General features: G+C 45.6%; 1 protein-coding gene across 1 annotated transcript in view; it reads right to left on the minus strand.

Annotated features, from left to right (window-relative positions):
• The window catches only part of NEK7 (NIMA related kinase 7), a 1,199,876-nt gene that overhangs the window by 534,552 nt on the left and 646,204 nt on the right, over positions 1-19,120 (minus strand). The window contains exon 7 of the mRNA XM_069641506.1: positions 7,830-7,937. Within this exon, the coding sequence (XP_069497607.1) occupies positions 7,830-7,937 (108 nt within the window). The remainder of the gene's footprint in view (positions 1-7,829; positions 7,938-19,120) is intronic.

The following is a 19,120-nucleotide window of genomic DNA, read 5'->3' on the forward strand; positions in this document are numbered from 1 at the left end:
GTTCCCAGGCCCATATGACTTGTTTGAGGTTTAAACAGAATTGATGGTCCTGGAGGTAGCATGTATATTCTCAGGGAGCTCCTTTATTAGATTACAGCAGGATACCTAGGCAAGGAAAAGTTTCATGTATAAGGTTACAGGGTAATACGATAGGAGCTCGCTGGCTTCCACCACCCAGGTGACATTTCTAACTGCCTGGGTGTGGAACACATACCAAGGTTTACTGTGTTTTTCCAATTCAGAGCTCACATTTTAACAAAAGGATTTTCTTTTAAATGTTAAGTAATCAAGATCTGGCTCAGACATCAGCTAATACGTTAACAGAACATTTTAAAATTCTTTGTATAAATTGAATATGTGGACAATAAAGCCCTATAATAAATAATGAAAGTTTACTTCGTTTACATCAACTCTGGCCACATTAAACAGCATAATGTGATTAAGAAAACTGACAGATGAATTTAATTTTTAATGAAGTCTAAATAATTGCTGCTTCAGTAGAGAATATTGTTACGAATGTCTACACTTAATAGAAGACATTCAATTCAGACACACAACATCTTTTACAAAGCAACCCATGTTTGAGAAGGTCATGAACAAGCGCAACTGGCAGCTCTCCAAGGACCAAAGTGCGCGAGGATGTGGCCACATCAGACAAATCACCTCAACAATCCTAAGACAGACAACACAGCCCCAAGCATCATAGATCCATGATCCAGCAAGATAATGACGTGTATTTTGGCCATGCCTGGGGTTCAGCAAGATCTGAAGCCATGTAGCTGTTAGGAAAAGTAGCATGTACAAAGTAAAATGCAATTGAAATGTATTCAGGCCGTGAGCACATATTAACAATAATGAACAGAATTGCCAGACTAATCTATTGCTTGGGAACAAACAGGTACAATACAACAACAATACTTTTGGGTCGCACTCCAATTGTTATAGTAAATAGTTCAGAGTGTTTCCATTAACGAAAACAACATTTTTAAAGACTGCAAAAGCCTACAAATCTTCTGGACCAGGCCAGACATGAGTGAGTGTGGAGCGACAGAAGAAGGTGCGAAAAACCAGAGGGTGTTTCACGTCACAACCTAGTCCACCGGGATCCCGTAATAAGGTGGCCAGGGAAAGGCCATCGCTTTTGGATCCTGACCCTGGGGTTAGACAAGCGAGGGAGGATCACCTGGGTAGGGGGGCCTCGGAGTGGGGGAGACATGGTATCCCCCTTTTACCACAACCCATCTAACTCCCATCCCTGCCTATTTTATGGGAAACTACAACTCCCATAATCCCTTCCCGCTTTACCTTGACAAGGTACTGCACCCAAGAAGATGAGGAATGAGATTAGAAGGATTACCTCCCCTGACTTCCATTAGCCCTGTCCCTGTAATGAGGCCAGGCAGAGTAAGGCACGTAACTCTAACACTGTACACCTTACAATTATTATCACTGTCTGTGAAGATATATGGTGGCACGCGCAGGCACACTTTGAGCGAGGCTGGTTACAGGAAGGAACAGCTCTCCCGAGGCTGAAGCGAACCAAGCAGTGGAAGGCAAAGAGGCTAATCAACGGTTGAGAAGATCCAGAGAACACCAGGCAAAAGTTTGAGGCTTTCGGTAGGCCGTGAGCTTTCGAAAAGTAAAGCCGAGCGAGCAGAGGAAAGAAACCTTCAAGTTGCCAGAAAGCGGCACACGACCTTCCTGGGTGAAGGGCGGAGTTGGGGAGGAGCAGAAGAGGCATTGGTAATGGTCTTGAGCTTCAGAAAAGAGATGAAAAAAATCCAATTGACATAGCCGGTCAGTGATTTGGGGAAACAAAAGTCTGGTTGATGTTAAAGTGAAAGGGACTGTGATTTGAATGTTGCGCGTGTGCCGATAAAGCGTGAATGAAGAGAACCAATGTTGAAAGTCAAGGATACAAAGTAGCAGAGTGGTCCTGCGAGATGAAGTTGCGCATTCGAAAGTCTCTGAAATGTTTTGGGATATTGAAAAAAAATTGCAAGCCAAGATCAAAGGAAGCCGCGATATGGAAAGAAAGTTGAATAAGAGGAAAGTGACATTTGTGAACTGTGAAATATGCCAAGAGGACAAAAGTGAAATATAAAAACTGTGAAATAAGGCCAAGAGGGCAAGTGAAAGAGAATGAGAACTAAAAGTACCAAGAGACATTGGTGCTGCAAGAGAAGATTGTGAATTGAAGTATTGTTGAAAGAGAGGTCAAAGTGGACATGCAGAGGCCTGTGTAAATTCCTTGCAGTCTCAAAAGTCTTTGACAAAGAAAAGATATGAGATTAAACGTAGGGAAAGAAACCCCCACAAAGGAGAGACGGGCTTGACACATGCAGAGGGAAGTCTATGCAGAACTGTAAGAAATTGGGTGTGAGACAGACTACACAGGCAGAAGCCATTAAAAAGGAGTTCATATTGATGGGGATCGAGTAACATTTTATATTGTTGCCTAATTTTATGGGGACACTGAAGTCACGTTTTTTGGGGCCCCTTGACTTTTTTCACCTGTGTTTTGGTGCCTAGATTTCTTTTTGGCGGCCAGATAGTCTTACCATATAGAAGGTATATTGTTGCAGGTCACCCCCAAGGTGCCCAGTGCCAGGGGTGCCTCTCAGGCTCCCCATTTGTGCCCCAATGTGATTTTATCACACTACCCATGTTTTAGGGAGCAGGTTGGTGACAGCTATATTTTTGTTTTGGCTTCAGCAAGGGTGCAGGCCATTTTACTGCACTGGTAGCCCAATGTACCTTTGTTTTTTTTTAAATCCTGCTCTGTGCCATTTTGTTTTTCAGGGCTTGCCTTTGTCTAGTTGACCTCGAGGAAGGGTTAAAACGGTCAAACTGATCATGTGGGTTGATATGATATGGCATTTATGACGCACCTGTACACAAGTGTTTCTAGGCGTGAAACAATGGCAGCCTCCATATTGGTCCCAAGCGGTTTAGGCCAGTATAAGTCACTGAACTATGCCTTTTACTTCCTCAGGCTAAGGCTGAGTGGCAGTCCTACTAACTACCAGCATGGTTGGTCATCTGGCCCTCATTCCTTGGCCTCTTTTAGTAAATGGATGCCTGGCCCTGGGCATGCACCTTTGAGCAAGGATATTTAGGCTTTCTCCTGCCCCTACCTCTCTCTCCTGGTTTCCTGTTTTGCAATGAGGAGGAAGCAGGTCTGCTAACCCTTTGAAGGATATTTTTTGCAGCGATTCCCGTCAGTTCCGCCATATTTAACCATTATTTGGCCATGCTGGCATAGGTGCAGTGGTTTGGGCATATCACGGATTCGGGTATATTTTTGCATCTGGAGTCTCCTGCAATCTCCCCACATCAAGTAGAAACACTTGTGTACAGGCGCGTTATAAATGCCACATCGTAGTATATCATATCTGTTCAGTCAAGCCCTTCACCACAGACCCCCTTGCATTTACCGCCATCATCCTTCAATGGGCTGTGGGTCTCTGCAGAAGTCCAGAGGGTGTTTCAAGCCTCAACTACAAGCCTGACCTTCAGCTTGGGATGTCTGGAAGTGCCACCAGCTGTTTCCATCCTGGAACAGTTTGCTGCCATGTTGCTGCCTTCTTTTTTTCACCCTGCTGCTGGGAGCCATTTGTTCGGGTTATCTATTGACCTTGGAGTTGCCCTGTCCAGATCTTTCACTCCTGGCTTAATGGTAGAGATTTTGGGAGGAGATTCTGATTCTTTCCTGGGTTGCTGGAGCCTTTGTTAACCCAGGGTTAAAATCCTAGAGAACAGAATGCTGAAAACCACACCTGTTCCAGAGGGGAAAGAGCGGTCTACTCACCAGGTTGTTTTGCGAGCTGCAGCTGTTTTCACCGCATGCACTTCGCGAGTACTGTGGCAAGGAAGGGGGAGGCTGATTATTCAAGATCCTCACCCCTAGGTGCCCCCCCTCCTCTGTGGTAGAGGTTCCTGGAATGTAAGACTTTACTGGATTTCCCAGAGAGTTCCATTGGGGTTCTGCCTGTTGTACTGCTTCCTTTTCAGCGGGCCCGATTCCATCTTCTGACCTCTGGAACACATATTTGTGGCCTTCCCTGGGTAGCCTGTCGCAACATCCGCACCAATGACCTTCCTCCACTCAAGCGGCTGTCACTTTAACGTTTTCCATTCATTCCTACTGAAATGTGAGCGGTTACTGGAACTCTATATAAAGTGACTCTGGGTACTTACCTGCCATGGATCTGTGAGCTCTGGACCAAGTGTCACCATTTCTGTACTTGCATATGATTTCATAACCATTTTAAAAGTTATCCCTTTCATTTCTACTATGGCAAATGTACTTGAAATATTAATTGCATCTAGTAACAATGTGTATGAAATGTATCAGGAAGTTAACTGTTACTGAAATGTTTATTGATTCTTGGAAGTGTTTGTTAAGGTTCACTATGGTTCCATCCTCTTGTATCAATGTATTATTCTAGGTGACTGTGTAATAATATTGTCATGAGGCCTAAATTGATGGTGAATTGTGTTTTAGGCTTTAGGGATTTTAACGTACTTTTCTCCACTGCATGAAATTGGGCTTCCCTTTTTATCACATCCACTAGATTATGTGTTGGATGCTGACCATCAGGTTGAAGACCTTCCACTGATACAGGGTTGGGTTGTGCTTTCCTGACACTGAACTTAGTTGTGTAGACTACTAGGTACCTACGTGATTGTTAGGTTTGATGGGTCCTCGTTTCTGCCGACTCCCCTGTAATTTTATGTTGGGTGCTCACCACTATTTTTAAACTATGCTGATATCTTTTTTATTTCTGTGTATTAATATCTAAAGTACAGTTTCACATGTGTGACTTTATTAAAGTATATATTTTTAAGTATATAAGTGTGGTGTATTTTCTGGAGCTATGTGTGTAGACTTATTATACCTCTCTGTCTAACTACTACCTCTAAATGAGAGTTAACCCTTGTCACTCTGCCCAGCTACCCAGGTTTAAGAGTGGTTTGGCTTCTCTTCTTCTCAGGTATTTTAACCATCCCCCTAGGATTATTGTGGCATTCTCAAGGGTGGTGCAAAGACTGCCTTAAGAGTATAACATTTAGCCTTATCTTTCACATAAAAGAAAAGTGAATGGATACTCTTGATTGTTCTTGAGGCCATTTTGCAGCTGATTAGATAGGGTTGTACTTCCTCCAGTTCACTATGTGAATCTCAAAAACAGAATGCCCCTGAAAAAAAGATCTGAATGAACATCGGAGTGGCAGGAGATCTAGAGAAGATTGGTACACTGAAGTTCCAGGTCATGGAACTATATGATTGTACTTAGGAAATGTAAGTGTTCAGCTTCCATTCATGCTAACAGCAGCCAAGGAAAACACAAGACAATCTTCTGTTATGCAGTTTCAATCAACTCCACTTGCACGATCTTGGGGGAGAGGGGGGCTGATCAGCTGAGCCAAGAGATTGTTGACCTTACATTTTGTAAAGATGGACTATAATCCTTCATGAACATGTTTTTAAAATCCCCTTTTTTCATTAAGCCCAATAAGTCTTTTTTGGCATAGATTCTCATGGTTAGGGTACAACCGGGATGACTGTAGAGAAGGAGTATCTCCTCAAGGGCGACAACCTACTGTATTTATTGGCTGTTGCTGCTTTTGTAAATGTTGTTCCATTAACAGCAAAGGAGTGGGAGATTTTATATCATGATGCCCAAACAGTCAATCTATAGATCGCTTTACATCCTGCCCAGGTATGTCAGTTACAAAGAGTTTATTTAGAGTTAAACAATATAACTATACGTTGGTGCTGCAACTCTAATCTTTTCTCTCGGGTTACCACAGTTTCTGCTATTGCACTAATGTCCCTGGAACTTCATCTTCAGTTAGTGTTTATCTTTAAAGGTCAAGGATTTAGGCGCTTGCCTTCAAGTTCTATCATATACACTGCTGCTCTTTGCAGTCATTTTCTGAACACCGATAAACTCAAGTTCCAGTAGTGAGCATTTCTCTTTGCAGACATAAGTACTGCAAGTTCCAGTAGGTTCCATAACTCTATGGAACTACAGGATCACCTATAGTACCTGAGAGAAGCAGGTGTGACTTACAAATGTAGAATGTAGCATAACGTGGACAATGTAGAAACCGCATTATAAGGTTTAGGAAAATTACAGTAGGCCTCAAATCATTGAGCATGAGACAAGCTGGGCTGATTGAGGCTGCACAGGGAGCAAGACGTGTGAGACAAAGCCCACAGCGAAGGGCAAGAGATATGAAGACATTCCAATCCCCAGACGACAAAGGCACCAACTGCAGGAAAAGGGAATAAATCCTCATAATTTCGGAGCTGCAGAGCTCAATTTTATGGTCCCCGGACACGTGATGCAGCAGAAGCAGACAATGGACAGTGATCGGTGGTGAGAAAGGGAAATCGATCCCAGGCCACCAGATGCAGGCTGCAACAAAACATGCAACAAAGTGGTCTCATAGGCAAAGGTGGTGCACACGCATTACAATTCAGACACAGTCATTCACATCACCTTAAAAATGTGCACAGTGAGCTGAGAACCGCTTCAGGACCCAGGCCTGGGGTCGCCGGCTCTAGCCAATCATAATTTAGCACTCTAGGGGTGGGTAGCAATGGGAAAGAACCAATGGTAAATCCACTACTCTACAACAATGTATTAGTAAATTGGGGAAGGGACAGGCCAGCCACCTGACATGCAAAAGCCAGTAGAATAACATGTATATGTGCCCATATAGGTTATGATGCTCCTGACGGCCAATACCGCGCTGCAATAGGTTTTTGGAGAGCAGGCCAAGTAATGACGGAGTAGTGACGTGTTTGTTGAACAAAAGTGGCCTGTGCGCCTTTTATTGTGCGACATGCTGGAATTTGTAAACCGCAGTTTGAACTTGATGTCTGACTGGGCCTTCTATTTTGTGAGAAATCGGACAAATTCACTCAAGAGCATGTGTGAATTATTCTATGTTGTATTAATTGTCGAACTCAAGCTGCACTGTGATCACATTCATGATACTACCGGCGTGCAGTCCTCACACGTCCGACAAACTCGAGGGAAAAGGCTTTCAGCTTGTGGTCCTAGTTATGAGATTTCTAAAAACAAATTGCTAAAATGGTTAAACAAATAACGGTGAACCTCTCCCAACTAGCACCTTGGTCCTGCTGCTCTGGGGCATTTAAGCACTGCACTCAGCCAACATCAGTATCGAAGCAAAGTAACAAGAGTTTCTACAATCTATGGTAATCTATGGCTAGGTTTACAACCCGAGTGTAAAGCTGACTGTGCCATGCATTAAACACATGCACATAGGTTCACTATGCCTACTCATTGGTCAAAAAGTTCTAGACTTTTCTGGGTTTTAGCAAGAATGTTGCACCTCCTCCCCTCAGTCCACTCACTGGTGGCTGATGCCCATTCCAGACTATACTCTTGACAGTATGCCTGCAGCCAAGATTGACAGCAGCAGCGTAGGATTACAACAGCTACCACATTGCCTCCTGCTGTAGGTCCATCCAAAGGATAGCAAGCAAGCAACAGAAAGCCGCACGGAGCAAAAGGTAGTCACTCCTACTCTTGCTCTCCTCTTCCACACACTCCTCGCTTACTTGATTGGTCAACATTCACAGGCTGTACTGCTTTTGATCACATAGCTGCTTCCAAGAGTGTGGTCAGAATGGGAATCAGCCTTACATGGGCATCCTTTACTTTGACTACTTAAGAGTTTTAAATGGGAAAAAGATTTAAAAGAAGCATTACAAATGCTGTAGAGGGAACTACATTATTACCAAGGAATACCCCCATATGAATGTGAAATTGCATAACATGTTTTACCTAAAGAATGTGCAGCTGTCGTTTTGGAACTGAAGAATCTTCCAAGGCCAAGGTCCCCAAGCTTTACCACCCCAGTTGCTGTGATGAACACATTAGCCGGTTTGATATCTGAAAGAAGATGAAAAGGAATGATAAAACACAAGTGTAATTCTGTGCCAATTGCAGGGAGCATGTATTTATGCAATAATCATTATGTAGCGTTTTCAATTAATATACTAATTCGTTTTCTCACTACACATGCAACATTTAAGTTTAAGGGTTCTCTGGCATGAGGTTAACCATCATAAGAAAATATTTATTCGTGAACAGTGTGTACCATTTTTAAAACAAAAAGGGTCTTCAGGAAAAATTACCTCTCCAATGCTTCACAAAAGCTACACATTAACACCTTCAACAGATCTTCAAAACATTCAAAGTGGAAGCGTGTTAATTACAGATGACCAAATTGGCTCGAATATCAAATCGTAATGGAAAGGGTGACATGACTCAAATCATGCATCCTGGATGGAAAACAGTGCCCTCTTCAACAATTCCAATAATGCCTTTACACAATCAAATACAGTTCATGCTATTTTTGTGAATAGGACAATACCACAAGGTACTTATCCAATGTTTGCATTTTACCTTTCTTGTATGCCAGTTAATAGAACCTTTGCGGTACTATAAAACTAATATTGGAATCGAGGAAAATGGGATTGCACAAGCCAAACACCAATACAATCTATAGCAGTGCAGACCATGGCAGATTTTATTTGAAAGCCACACTGCAATACTTGTAGGAAGCCCTCGAACGGATAAATATGCTAAACAACGTTAAAAGATATCTATATTGTTATTCCGCAGCTCGGCATCATGAAAAATAGTTTTTTTTTGTTAGGGTAGAATATTAAATATCACCCAGCTAAAGCAAAAGGAATGCACTCTCACGTGAAGCTGAAGTTCGTACTCACAAGAACATTGACCACTGTCCCTTCAAAACTTTACCCCAACACTGCACCGATGACTGTTAGTTGTGCACTTAATATTTGCGTCACCAGGTCATAAGAAATGTAGTTGCTTATCTTGCTTTCAATGTGTGCCCCACCTGCTACCCTTCCTCCGACTCCCTATTAACCGGGAACCCTTTCTCAATCCCTTATACCCTTTTAACAAATATATAAGTGTACAAGGACGAAATTGATTTGAGAAAATGTTGCCAAACGTGCACCTCATCTTTAATTTGTAGACAACCGTTTAGAGAACCTCAACGCTCTATGGCTATCTTAGTAGGTTTGCACTATATGAATAATCTATATACAGTCATCAATACATATTTACAAATAGAGAAAAGGCACAGATCTAAGGCAGCTGTTTTGAAAATATAAGAAACGGGAATAATATCATGGGTGGTGTTGTGGGATCATGGCCTTGCCCTGAAAATGTCCGATTTGGGTACTTTGCTATTTGGCAAGAGTCTCGAAGCAACACATTCAACCAAATTCCATAAACACATTATTTCATCCTTAATAACTCAACTCGCCCTTTTCTCAACAGACTGCAAGCCCCCTTTAGCGGGAACAAAGGCGTTGTTAAATCAAACTAAAATCAGTTGATTACCACAAGAATATGAACAATTTCTTAGTAAAAATTCAGGCTACATTCCCAAAAAGCACAAGCCCTAAAAGAAACTCAAACCAATCTCGACTTTCAGTCTCTGGACACAGACCCTACCCACTTTAAAGGAAGAACGCTCGACTCTGATCACTAGAAACATCACCATTTACAAAGAGACCCTTCTCGTGGACTGGTTTGACCACTCAGTGATGTTACTCGTCCTACCACTGTTTAATAAACCAGTGCAATCTAACCCCAATACAAAAGTCAGTTTTTTCAGAAATAAACTGGATATGAAACCTGATGTTCTCTCATTATACCCTAAATATGGATCCCTGGTGACACCTATTGAGAACTAGCAGTACCATCCGATGTTGCACGGGTCTGTAGCTGACATGCTGGTGGGTGTCTGCTATTGCCTTGTGTATGCGACATTGTGTCCTAACTTCCTATTTTTGCAAAAGTCGCAAAATCCTCAATCTCCTGAAATCACCTATACTGATAGCACAGGGCCGGACCACGCCCTGTGCAGGGTGAATGGGTTGGTCAAATGTCAATATTGCCAGTACACAACAAACTGGTATGCAGACCTTGGGCCATCATTTCAGCCCATCAACGGTTATGGGGCTGGAGCCAACTCAGAACATACAAACACACTTTCACAAATATATATATCTATATAGATATAGTTCATTATTTCAACTCTCATGTGGCATATGTGTTATACAAAGTTCCTCCCATGAACACTCAACAAATAAATATATAGTACTTGGGAAAGTCAGGATCTCACATTCACTCAAATCCCAGAGAATCAAACTCCGATAGCTACACACAAATGGATAAGAAATCTTATTCATCCTTCCTGACTGACAGCATTAAAATCCCGTCTCGGTGTGTGAAAACTTTGGGAATGCACCTTGATGCCACCCTCTCCTTCTCAAAACAAGTCAACGCAAATCGCTTTGTCAGCAGCTTGCACCGCTAAACTTCTCAACGCAGCTAGGCAATTCCTCACACTGTTGAGATGTTTGTCCATTGCAAGATCGAGAAGTGGAGCAAGACATGGAGTATTGCAATGCCCTTTTTGGAGGCACCTCCAAGAAGAGCATTTGCAAAATGCAGGTAATCCAAAGTAATGCGCTACGTTCAGCACACAACATATCCAAAAGAGACCATATTTCAGCAGCAAGAAAAAAGGCCCATTGGCTGCCTATCCAGGAAAGGATTAACATCAAAATCCTCACCATCGCCCACAAATGCCTTTTTTTTTACCAACTTTATTTTCTTCTCATGGATTCAAACTTACAAACATTCAAATGAAGAGCAGTATACTTAAATCTTAATATTGTACTTATCCCCCCTTACCTCCCCCCGGTCCGTTTTCGGATCTGTAGTACGTCCATGAGTTTTAACATTTATAACCCCCCGCCCCCTCTTCATTTGGTCTTTAGCATGTTTCCCCTTTCAACCCCCCTCCTAAAACTGGGCTGGTTCCGCGTTTATCCACCGTTGGATTATGCTGTTGCAGTTCGGGCCTTGACTGCCTGTGTTGGCAGGTGGTGTGGGCCCTTCCGAGTTTCTTCCTTGTCAAGGGGCCTTAGTTCAGAATCGATCTCAGCAGGTTAGGTCTATGAAAGTAGGCTTCCCCGTCTGTGACGTAGTCTATGAATGGGTCCCACACGCCCTGAATTTTAGGTATTTGTTGTCCTTTAAGGCCCCTACCTTCTCCATTGCCAGTACGTGCCATATCTTGACCCACCAGCACGCGACCACTGTGCCTTCGGAGTTTTTCCATCCTTGGGCCAAAGTTATTTTTGCCGCGTTTAGTAGTTGAGTAATCAAGGTAGCGTTGTTGCCTGTCTCTGCATAGACGCCTTCGACTGCGGACCCCAAGAGTATTATTTTTGGGTCGTATGGGAGTGGTTTCCCCGTGATTTCCCTTATGTGTCCCAATATCTCTTTCCAATATATTTCAGCCTTGGGGCAGGTCCACCACATGTGGTATAGGTCCCCATGGTCGCCGCAGCGTCTCCAACAGTTAGGAGGGTAGGCTGGATTCATTTTGTTTAATCTGTGTGGGGTTAGGTACCATCTTGTGTATAGTTTATATGATGTTTCTTTTGTCGTGGTGCATTTGGATGCTTTCTGGGCCCTTTTCCAGATCTGACCCCATTCCTCCTCCGTGATAGGGGTCCCCAGGTCCTTCTCCCAGTTGTCTCTGTAAGAGATTCGGTCCTCCATTCGAGCACTGTCTAGGAGCTTATATATCGTCGTTATTGCTTTGTGGGTCTGGCCTTCCTGTAGGGTGAGTTCGAGACCTGTTGGAATCCTAGTGGCCGCCTTTTTCATCCCTCCATGGGAAATCCAGTGCCTGATTTGTATATACTTGAATCTTTCCCTTTCCCGTATGCCGAATCTCTGTTTGCATTCTTCAAATTGTAATGGGGATCCTTTGTGGTAGAGATCTTTTAGGTAGAACGGGTGTGTCTGCCCCCAGTTTGCCCAAAAACTGTTTCGTTTACCTGGGGTGAAATATTGGTTGTGTGCCATCGGTGTGAAGGGCCCCAATCCCGGGGCTATGTGATGTTTTCCAAGTGCTGTGTCCCATGCTTTTAGTGAGGAGCGGGTAGATTCTAGTAGGTGTCCCTCTGCCCCTCTAGCACCTGTCCGTAGGGCGTGTAAGGTCCCAATGGGGATATTAGTTTCTCCCTGTTCTATTCCCACCCATCCCTTGTGAGGGTTACCTCCCATCCATTTCAGCATAGGGGCTATCCGGGATGCCAGTGCGTATCTTTCGATATCGGAGAGTCCAAGCCCTCCCAGTAGGGTGGTCTAGTTAGGATTTTTTTCTGTATTCTGGGCTTCTTCCCGTTCCATTCGAAGGTCACCAGGTCCTTCTGTAACTTTCTACACATTTTGAGGGGGATCTCTATCGGGAGAGAACTAATTACATATAGGAGGCGAGGCAGGAGGGTCATCTTGAGTGCGGTTATACACGTGAACCATGAGAGTTCCTGGGCGTCCCATCTCGAGAGGTCCTCCTTTAGTTGTTTCCACAGTGGGACTATGTTCTCCCCATATAAGTGTTTGTATTCATGTGTTAGTTGGACTCCTAGGTAGTCTATGGCCTTGGGCTCCCAGGTCAGTGGGTACTGGGCTGACATTCTTTGGGGTATCGTTTCTCCTTCGGTTATGTTTAGGGCTTTTGATTTTGTATAGTTAAGGGTAAACCCTGATACTTTAGCAAATTCCTGGAGTCTTCCTAGGGCCTTGGGTAGTGACTTGGCGGTGTCACTTAGGAACAGTAGGATATCATCCGTGTATAGGGCTACTTTGTGTTCCACCCCCCCTGATAGTACCCCTTTTATGTCTCGGTCCTGTCTTATGGTTTGTGCCACTGGCTCCATAGCGAATATGAGGGGGGATAGTGGGCATCCTAGCCGCGTACCTCTATGGATTTGTATATTTGTGGTGGGTCTGCCATTGATTATAAATGTGGTGGAGGGGAGTTTGTAGTTCGCCAGGACCATCCTTGTAAAGGTGGGGTCACAGCCGTATTTCTTCAGGGTTAGCTCCAGGTATGCCCAGTCTAGGCTATCGAAGGCCCTGCGTGTGTAAGGCCGCTATGGAGAATTTTCGTTTTGTTATGTTCCCTATATCTATAATATCTGACGCCCACCTAATGTTGTCCTGTGTGTCTCCCTATGATGAATCCCGCTTGGTCTTCGTGGATTATTTGGGGTAGGACCTTTGCTAACCTGTTTGCCAGGATGTTTGCATATAGCTTGGCGTCGCTATTGAGTAATGATATTAGCCTGTAACTTGTGCAATCTGTGGGGTCTTTCCCTGGCTTCAAGATGAGGAATGTGGTTGATTTGCCCATGTCTGGCGAGATTGTCCCTGTTTCCCTAATGTAGTTGAAAAGGTTTGTTAATGGTCCCAGTAGATGGTTCCTGAAGGTTTTGTAGTACCCGTTCCCGAATCCGTCTGGCCCAGGTGTCTTATTATGTGGGAGGTGTGTTATGACGTCGCTTATTTCTTGGGCTGTTATGGGGGCCTGGAGGTTTAGGTTGTCTTCTTCCGTTATCTGGGGGAGGGTTATTTTGGCCATATAGTCTAGCTGGAGCTGCAGGGATAAGTCCTCTTTTTCGAGGAGGTCTCGGTGGAACTCTTCCATGATATTTAGTTTTGCCTCTTCCGATGTGCTTGTCCCCCCTTTAGGATTCTTGAGACTGACTATGTAGTTTCGGGTTTTTTGTTTATTGAGTTTAGCTGCTAGGGATCTGTTAGCTTTGCCACCGTGTGCGTAGTAGGACTGTTTAGTGCGTAGTATGGATTGTGCGGTGTGATCTGCCATACGGGTTTCTAGTTGGGCTCTCACTTTTCGGAGGTTCCTCACTGTTTTGGGTGTTTGTTTGGTCTTGTGTTGTGTTTCCGCCTCCTTCAGTTCTAGTTCCAGTTTCTGTTTGAGAAGCTTTCTTTCCCGTATATATGCTGTGGTTTGTGATATGAATTCCCCCCTCATGACTGCTTTCCCTGCATCCCATATTACCCCCCAATTCGTTTCCCCGTTAGTGTTGTCCTGAAAATAGTTGTCCAGCGCTGTTTCCATGTGGGCTCTAAGGGCAATGTCTCTGAGTATGGTCTCATTCAGTTTCCAGATTCTGTGAGGGCGGGGTGTCTCTTATCGGGGCCATTTTTAGGATAACGGGCGTGGTCTGTGAGGTATTGTACTCCTATTTGTACGTCTTCAATTTGTGGGATGAGGGTGGATGAGGTCAGGATCACGTCTATCCTCGAGTAGCCCCTGTGTACAGGTGAATAATGGGTGAATTCCCTTTCTGTGCTGTGAAAGAATCTCCACGTCTCTATTACCCCTAGGTTTCTAAACAGTTTACCTAGTGCTTGTCTGTTCCTGCCGTCTGCAATTGTGGGGGGGTCTTATCGAGAATGGGGTCCATTATGCAATCAAAGTCTCCCCCCTATAATGATTTGTCCCTCGCATCGGCTACCCAGGTTTCGCAGGATTTCGCCTAAGAAGGTGACTGGTCTGTCATTTGGGCCGTATAATGCTATTAGGGTATATGTCTGTTCGTGCAGGGTCCCTTTGAGTAGAAGGAATCTGCCCTCTGTGTCCCTATATAAGGACTTTTTCTTGAATAGCAAGTTGGCGTTTAGTAAGATTGCAACTCCTCTGGTTTTACTCTCTCCCTCCCTGGAGGCAAAGTATTGTTTGGGGAAGGTTTTGTGGGCCATCCGTTTCTCATCTAGGGCAAGCAAATGTGTTTCTTGGAGGAAAATGATTGCGGCTTGGAGTTCCGATAAGCGTGTTAGTATGCTTCATTGTTTCACTGACGTGGGGTCTGCTTCATCATCTGTGTGCCCTCTTTTGGCGCTGGATGTTGTACAGTGTATAGTCGCGGCCCACACCTTAAGCCCATCCCAACCCAACATGTCCCAACAAAAAGAAAACATTGTGAACTCGTAAACCTGTGAACTTGTTTTCGCCCTCGTGGTGATGGGACCAAGGAGTCTTTGCGCCTTCTCCGGGTTCCCTCCGGAGCCTTGGGTCCCTTGATTCCCCCAGTGTCCCAATCGCCACGGCGTTTCTGGGCTTGTTAAGAGTTACAAGATCCCCCCCCTTCCTTCTCCACCCAGACTTATTCAATCTTTTCTCTGATTTTACCTTTCGTTGTGTTCCTTCTGCTGTCATCAGCTTCTCCTCCTTCCGATCCCGGGTTCTGTAGCGTTTCATTTGTTTCGTTCGTTAGTGTGCAGGGTTCGTTCCCTTGGGGTTTTCGGTAGGGTGGGGCCCTCTGGTGTGAATTCTCTTGTTTGGCGTCGCCTGGCGTTGGGGGACCATTCCCATCTTCTAGGTCCTCCCCCCTTTCTTGGATGGCGCGTTTCCGTATTTCCCTGGGGTTCGTCTTCTTCTAGTTGCAGCAGAGCTATCCCTTCTCCGCATGTAGAGATCCGCTGTGGTTTACCTTCCCATGTGAATTGTAGTCCGAAGGGGTATGTGTTAGGGAGAATTCTCTGTAAGGCTAATTTCCCAAACCTAGCGAGTCCCCCAGCAGCTTTGCTGGATTTTTGGGGTTTATTTTTTTCTCTCCTGCTAAGAGGGAGATTCTTTTGCACCCACTCTTAGACATGATTTGAGGTGTTCCTTTAACTTTCCATGTGTTTTATGGGCTATGGGGTCTTTTACTCCATAGAGTCTCATGTGTTTTTTTGATGTGGGTTACACAGCACCCTCCGTGCCGTAACCTAGGGGTGTCGTAGCGACCCCCCAACATAGACTCCATACCCTGGGACTGACTACTGTCTCCCAGGACATGTAAAGTCACCATTGGCTTTGCTAGTCCCAAATTATGAACAGAAACCAGTACAAACCATCATATTGTGGACGTACTGGTCGGGGCAATTCGATTGCCCCGGGGTCTGTTGTTCGAGGGGGCACGTCTCCGTCCCCCCTGATCGAGTTTTGGCTGGTGGCAGTGGAAACTACTTTTTATATTCGACCGCGAATATATCTCTATGGGATTTTCCCATTGTTCGAGGCTACCAACTATAATTATTTAATTCTTATAGCCTCGAACATACCGCTGGTTTATTTATTTAATATTAATTCGCCGGTTGGTATTTTTTGCCAGAACTCGATTCTAAAATGGCGTTTGTGTTCTCTTCTGTGACTCCAACCCAAGTCGAGCCCTTTGTTCCACTTTTTGGCGGGCTTCTCCACAGAAGCCTCCAAAAGTGGTGCCACTCTGTCTGGGTACCACAGGGGGTGGGGGAGGGGGTTTAGGCACCCTGGACTGAGTTACCTTGGTAACTCAAGTCGCACTCTTGTGTGATTGGCCCAAGTGGTGAGCCGGCCGGCTCACCACTAAGCATGTTTGATTGACAGCTAGGCTGAGTGAATGGGGGTGTGCTGCATAAAAGCAGGGCTTTGGGGACTGGAACTTCAGACGTCGCCACTGGACCTAAAGAATCCGAGGAGGGAGAAGCTGAGCCGGCCTGCAACAACGACACCACCGGTGGAGCCCTGCTGAACCGTCTCACCACTTTTCCCAACGACAGAGGAGATCTCCAGCCCGGAGAGTCTTTCTTCTTCCTTCGACTGGTGGGGATAACCAGTCTACCTTCTTTTCGCCTTCCTGGAGCATCTTGTGGCCGCCTTGCCTGTGCCAAGCACCCCGGCAACCAGGATACCACGTTTTCACCATTACCGCGAACTGAAAGGGTAGTACCTTTGTACCGGAGAACTCCGCGGCTGGTTTCTTCCCTGGCAGTGCAACAACCTTCATCTTTCCTCCACAACGAGATCGTCTCTTCCTCTGGACGACGCTGCGACTTGCACCCGCTGCCAGGAACAACTGCCCCCGCTGGAGGATCCTCTCCATTTAAGGTACTGTGTTCCGCCTGGCTTCCCTTGCAACCGATTGAACAGGGTGTATTAAATCCTCGTCTCTCGAACCTGTGTTAGCCTGGGACAACTTAGCTAACTTTTCTGAACTGAACTAAACCTTTGTCGAACTACCTCCACAAACTTCGAAGACTCTGTGTAACTGTCTGATCTTGGGCATCTCCCGCCTGGCTCCCTTGAAAGTGGGCCTGGCACCTAAACTTCCTTGCTCACCAGTAGACTGTGCCTTCCTAACTTGCTGGGGTTCTTTAAAAAGTGTTTTGTGTGTGTGCTTCCATAATTCTGCTTTTCCCTCCCTTTTATTTAACTTGTTGGAGTGCCATCGAACGTTAAGCGCTCACCTCTGTCTGGAAATAAGTGGTGTTAACTAAGACTTGTCCAACAAGTAATCAGGGATGTACATATGATAATAGTGATTGTGTTTTGAACTTACCTTACCAATTTAGTGCTAGTGTGTTTTATAAGTGTGTGTTAAATAATTATATACTTTTACACCCAAGCTCTGGTCAGTGTTTGCTTGTGCTACTGTATTTCTGTACCTATTTTGTATGCTCTGTATACTGCCCAACTCTTCTTGAGGGAAGTCTGACTGCTCAGCCACAGCTACCAAGTGAATCTGTGTGGCACAGACTGCTACCAAGTGGGTTTACTGCCAAACACCCGTAGTCTTAAATCTTTTGCAGTGGTCCCTAAGGGAACTGCACAGGTTTCTGCGTAACAGTATGCACACCTGTATATGATGTTTTGGGCTTTCAGGGCTCTCGTGACTGGTTGCACCAGTCTCCTTTTGTGCAGGGTAGATAAGGCTAGGTCCTGGAAGAGTCGTATCTGGTTACCATTGATGGTGATCGTCTGTTGCTTACGGGCTGCTCGTAAAATGTCCTCCTTAATTAATTATGAAGTCATTGCCATGATCACGTCTCTTGGCCTGGTTCCCGGGTCGCTTCGTTTGGGTCCCACTCTATGTATTCTGTCTATGGCTGTGCTTTCTGGTGGGATGTCGTTGAGCATACTGTTGAAGCATAGCTGGAACGTGTCTCTGATGTCCTTGTCTCCAATCGTTTCGGCCAGGCCTTTGACCCGTATATTGGACCTTCGTGAGCGATTCTCAAGGTCCTCCGCCTGTAGTTCTAGGTTATGTGTGGCCCTGGGGATCTGTTCTAAGAGGATGCTATTCTGTTTTACTTCTTCTGTTGTGTCTGAGAGGCCTCTTTCCGCTGTGTCAACTCTGTTTCCCAGTTCCACCATGTCCTTCTTTACCTCCTGGAGGGAGGATTTCAGTTCCTCCCGGATCGTGCCCAGTTGGTTCTGGAGGGATTCCATCATTCTGTTTTCCATGTTTCTCAAACAGTCTTGCAGGTCCTCCTTCTTAGTGCCATCGTGCTGGTGGTTGCTGTGTCTGTTTCTGGTTCAGTACTTGGGTCCTCTGTGTCCTCGTGTTGGTTTGCCTCCCGGGGTTGCCCCCAGTATAGTTCTAGCTGTCTGCTTTGTGCTTTTGCCGTGGATCTAATTCTTGCAGGGGTGTTCCTTTGTTTAGCGCCTGGCATCTGTTTCTTGGGGGGTGGGGGGGCTGCCCCAGCACGAGCCTAGATGTGATGGAGAGTTCAGGGGCCAGCGCCCGCTTTTTCGTTCGACTCCTGTGAGGCCGGGCCCGTGTAGGCAGGCAGCCGTTCTGAGGTGGAGCCCTCCGTGCCAGGGGGGTCCCACGTGGGCAGCTGTCGATTGTAGGTCTTCCTGGGGTTGGCCCCTGGGTGTTTTCCCCTACCCTTACGCAGGATTCGCTGTTTATTGACCAGCAGCGTGTATTTGCAGCACGAGTTTGGAGGATGGTAGGTTCCTAGCACGACCCAATATGCTTTAAACTGTGTTCTGGCCCGTCCCCGGGGGCTTCGTTGGCTGGTGCTATTCGTCTGCGCCTGCTCACGGTGTCTTGCGGGGAGCCGGGTCTGCTGTTGGGGCTTTCCCTCACTTTGGGAAGGCATTGGTGCGTGGTGTGTGCCCCATGCTGGCGTCAGGCGCTCCACAAGGTTGGGACCATTGAGTTATGGCCCTTAGGCCTTAGGTGGGGGTCGCGGTAGTTTAGAGATCTACCAAACTCCTTTATGTCCATTTTTTGTGTTTTGACACTGTCCGTGTGCCCGTAGTTCCGTGGATCTGTGGCTCACGTTCTCCGGTGCAGGGGAGTCGTATGAGGGGCCGCTCTCTTGGCTTGATGTCAGTCTGTGCTCGGGCTGGCCCCCCCCCCCAGTGCTCCGGGTTGTCTGGAGCACAC

This window comes from Ambystoma mexicanum, chromosome 1q (assembly GCF_040938575.1).
Source record: "Ambystoma mexicanum isolate Mex_15411 chromosome 1q, UKY_AmexF1_1, whole genome shotgun sequence".
Taxonomy (NCBI): Eukaryota; Metazoa; Chordata; class Amphibia; order Caudata; family Ambystomatidae; genus Ambystoma; species Ambystoma mexicanum.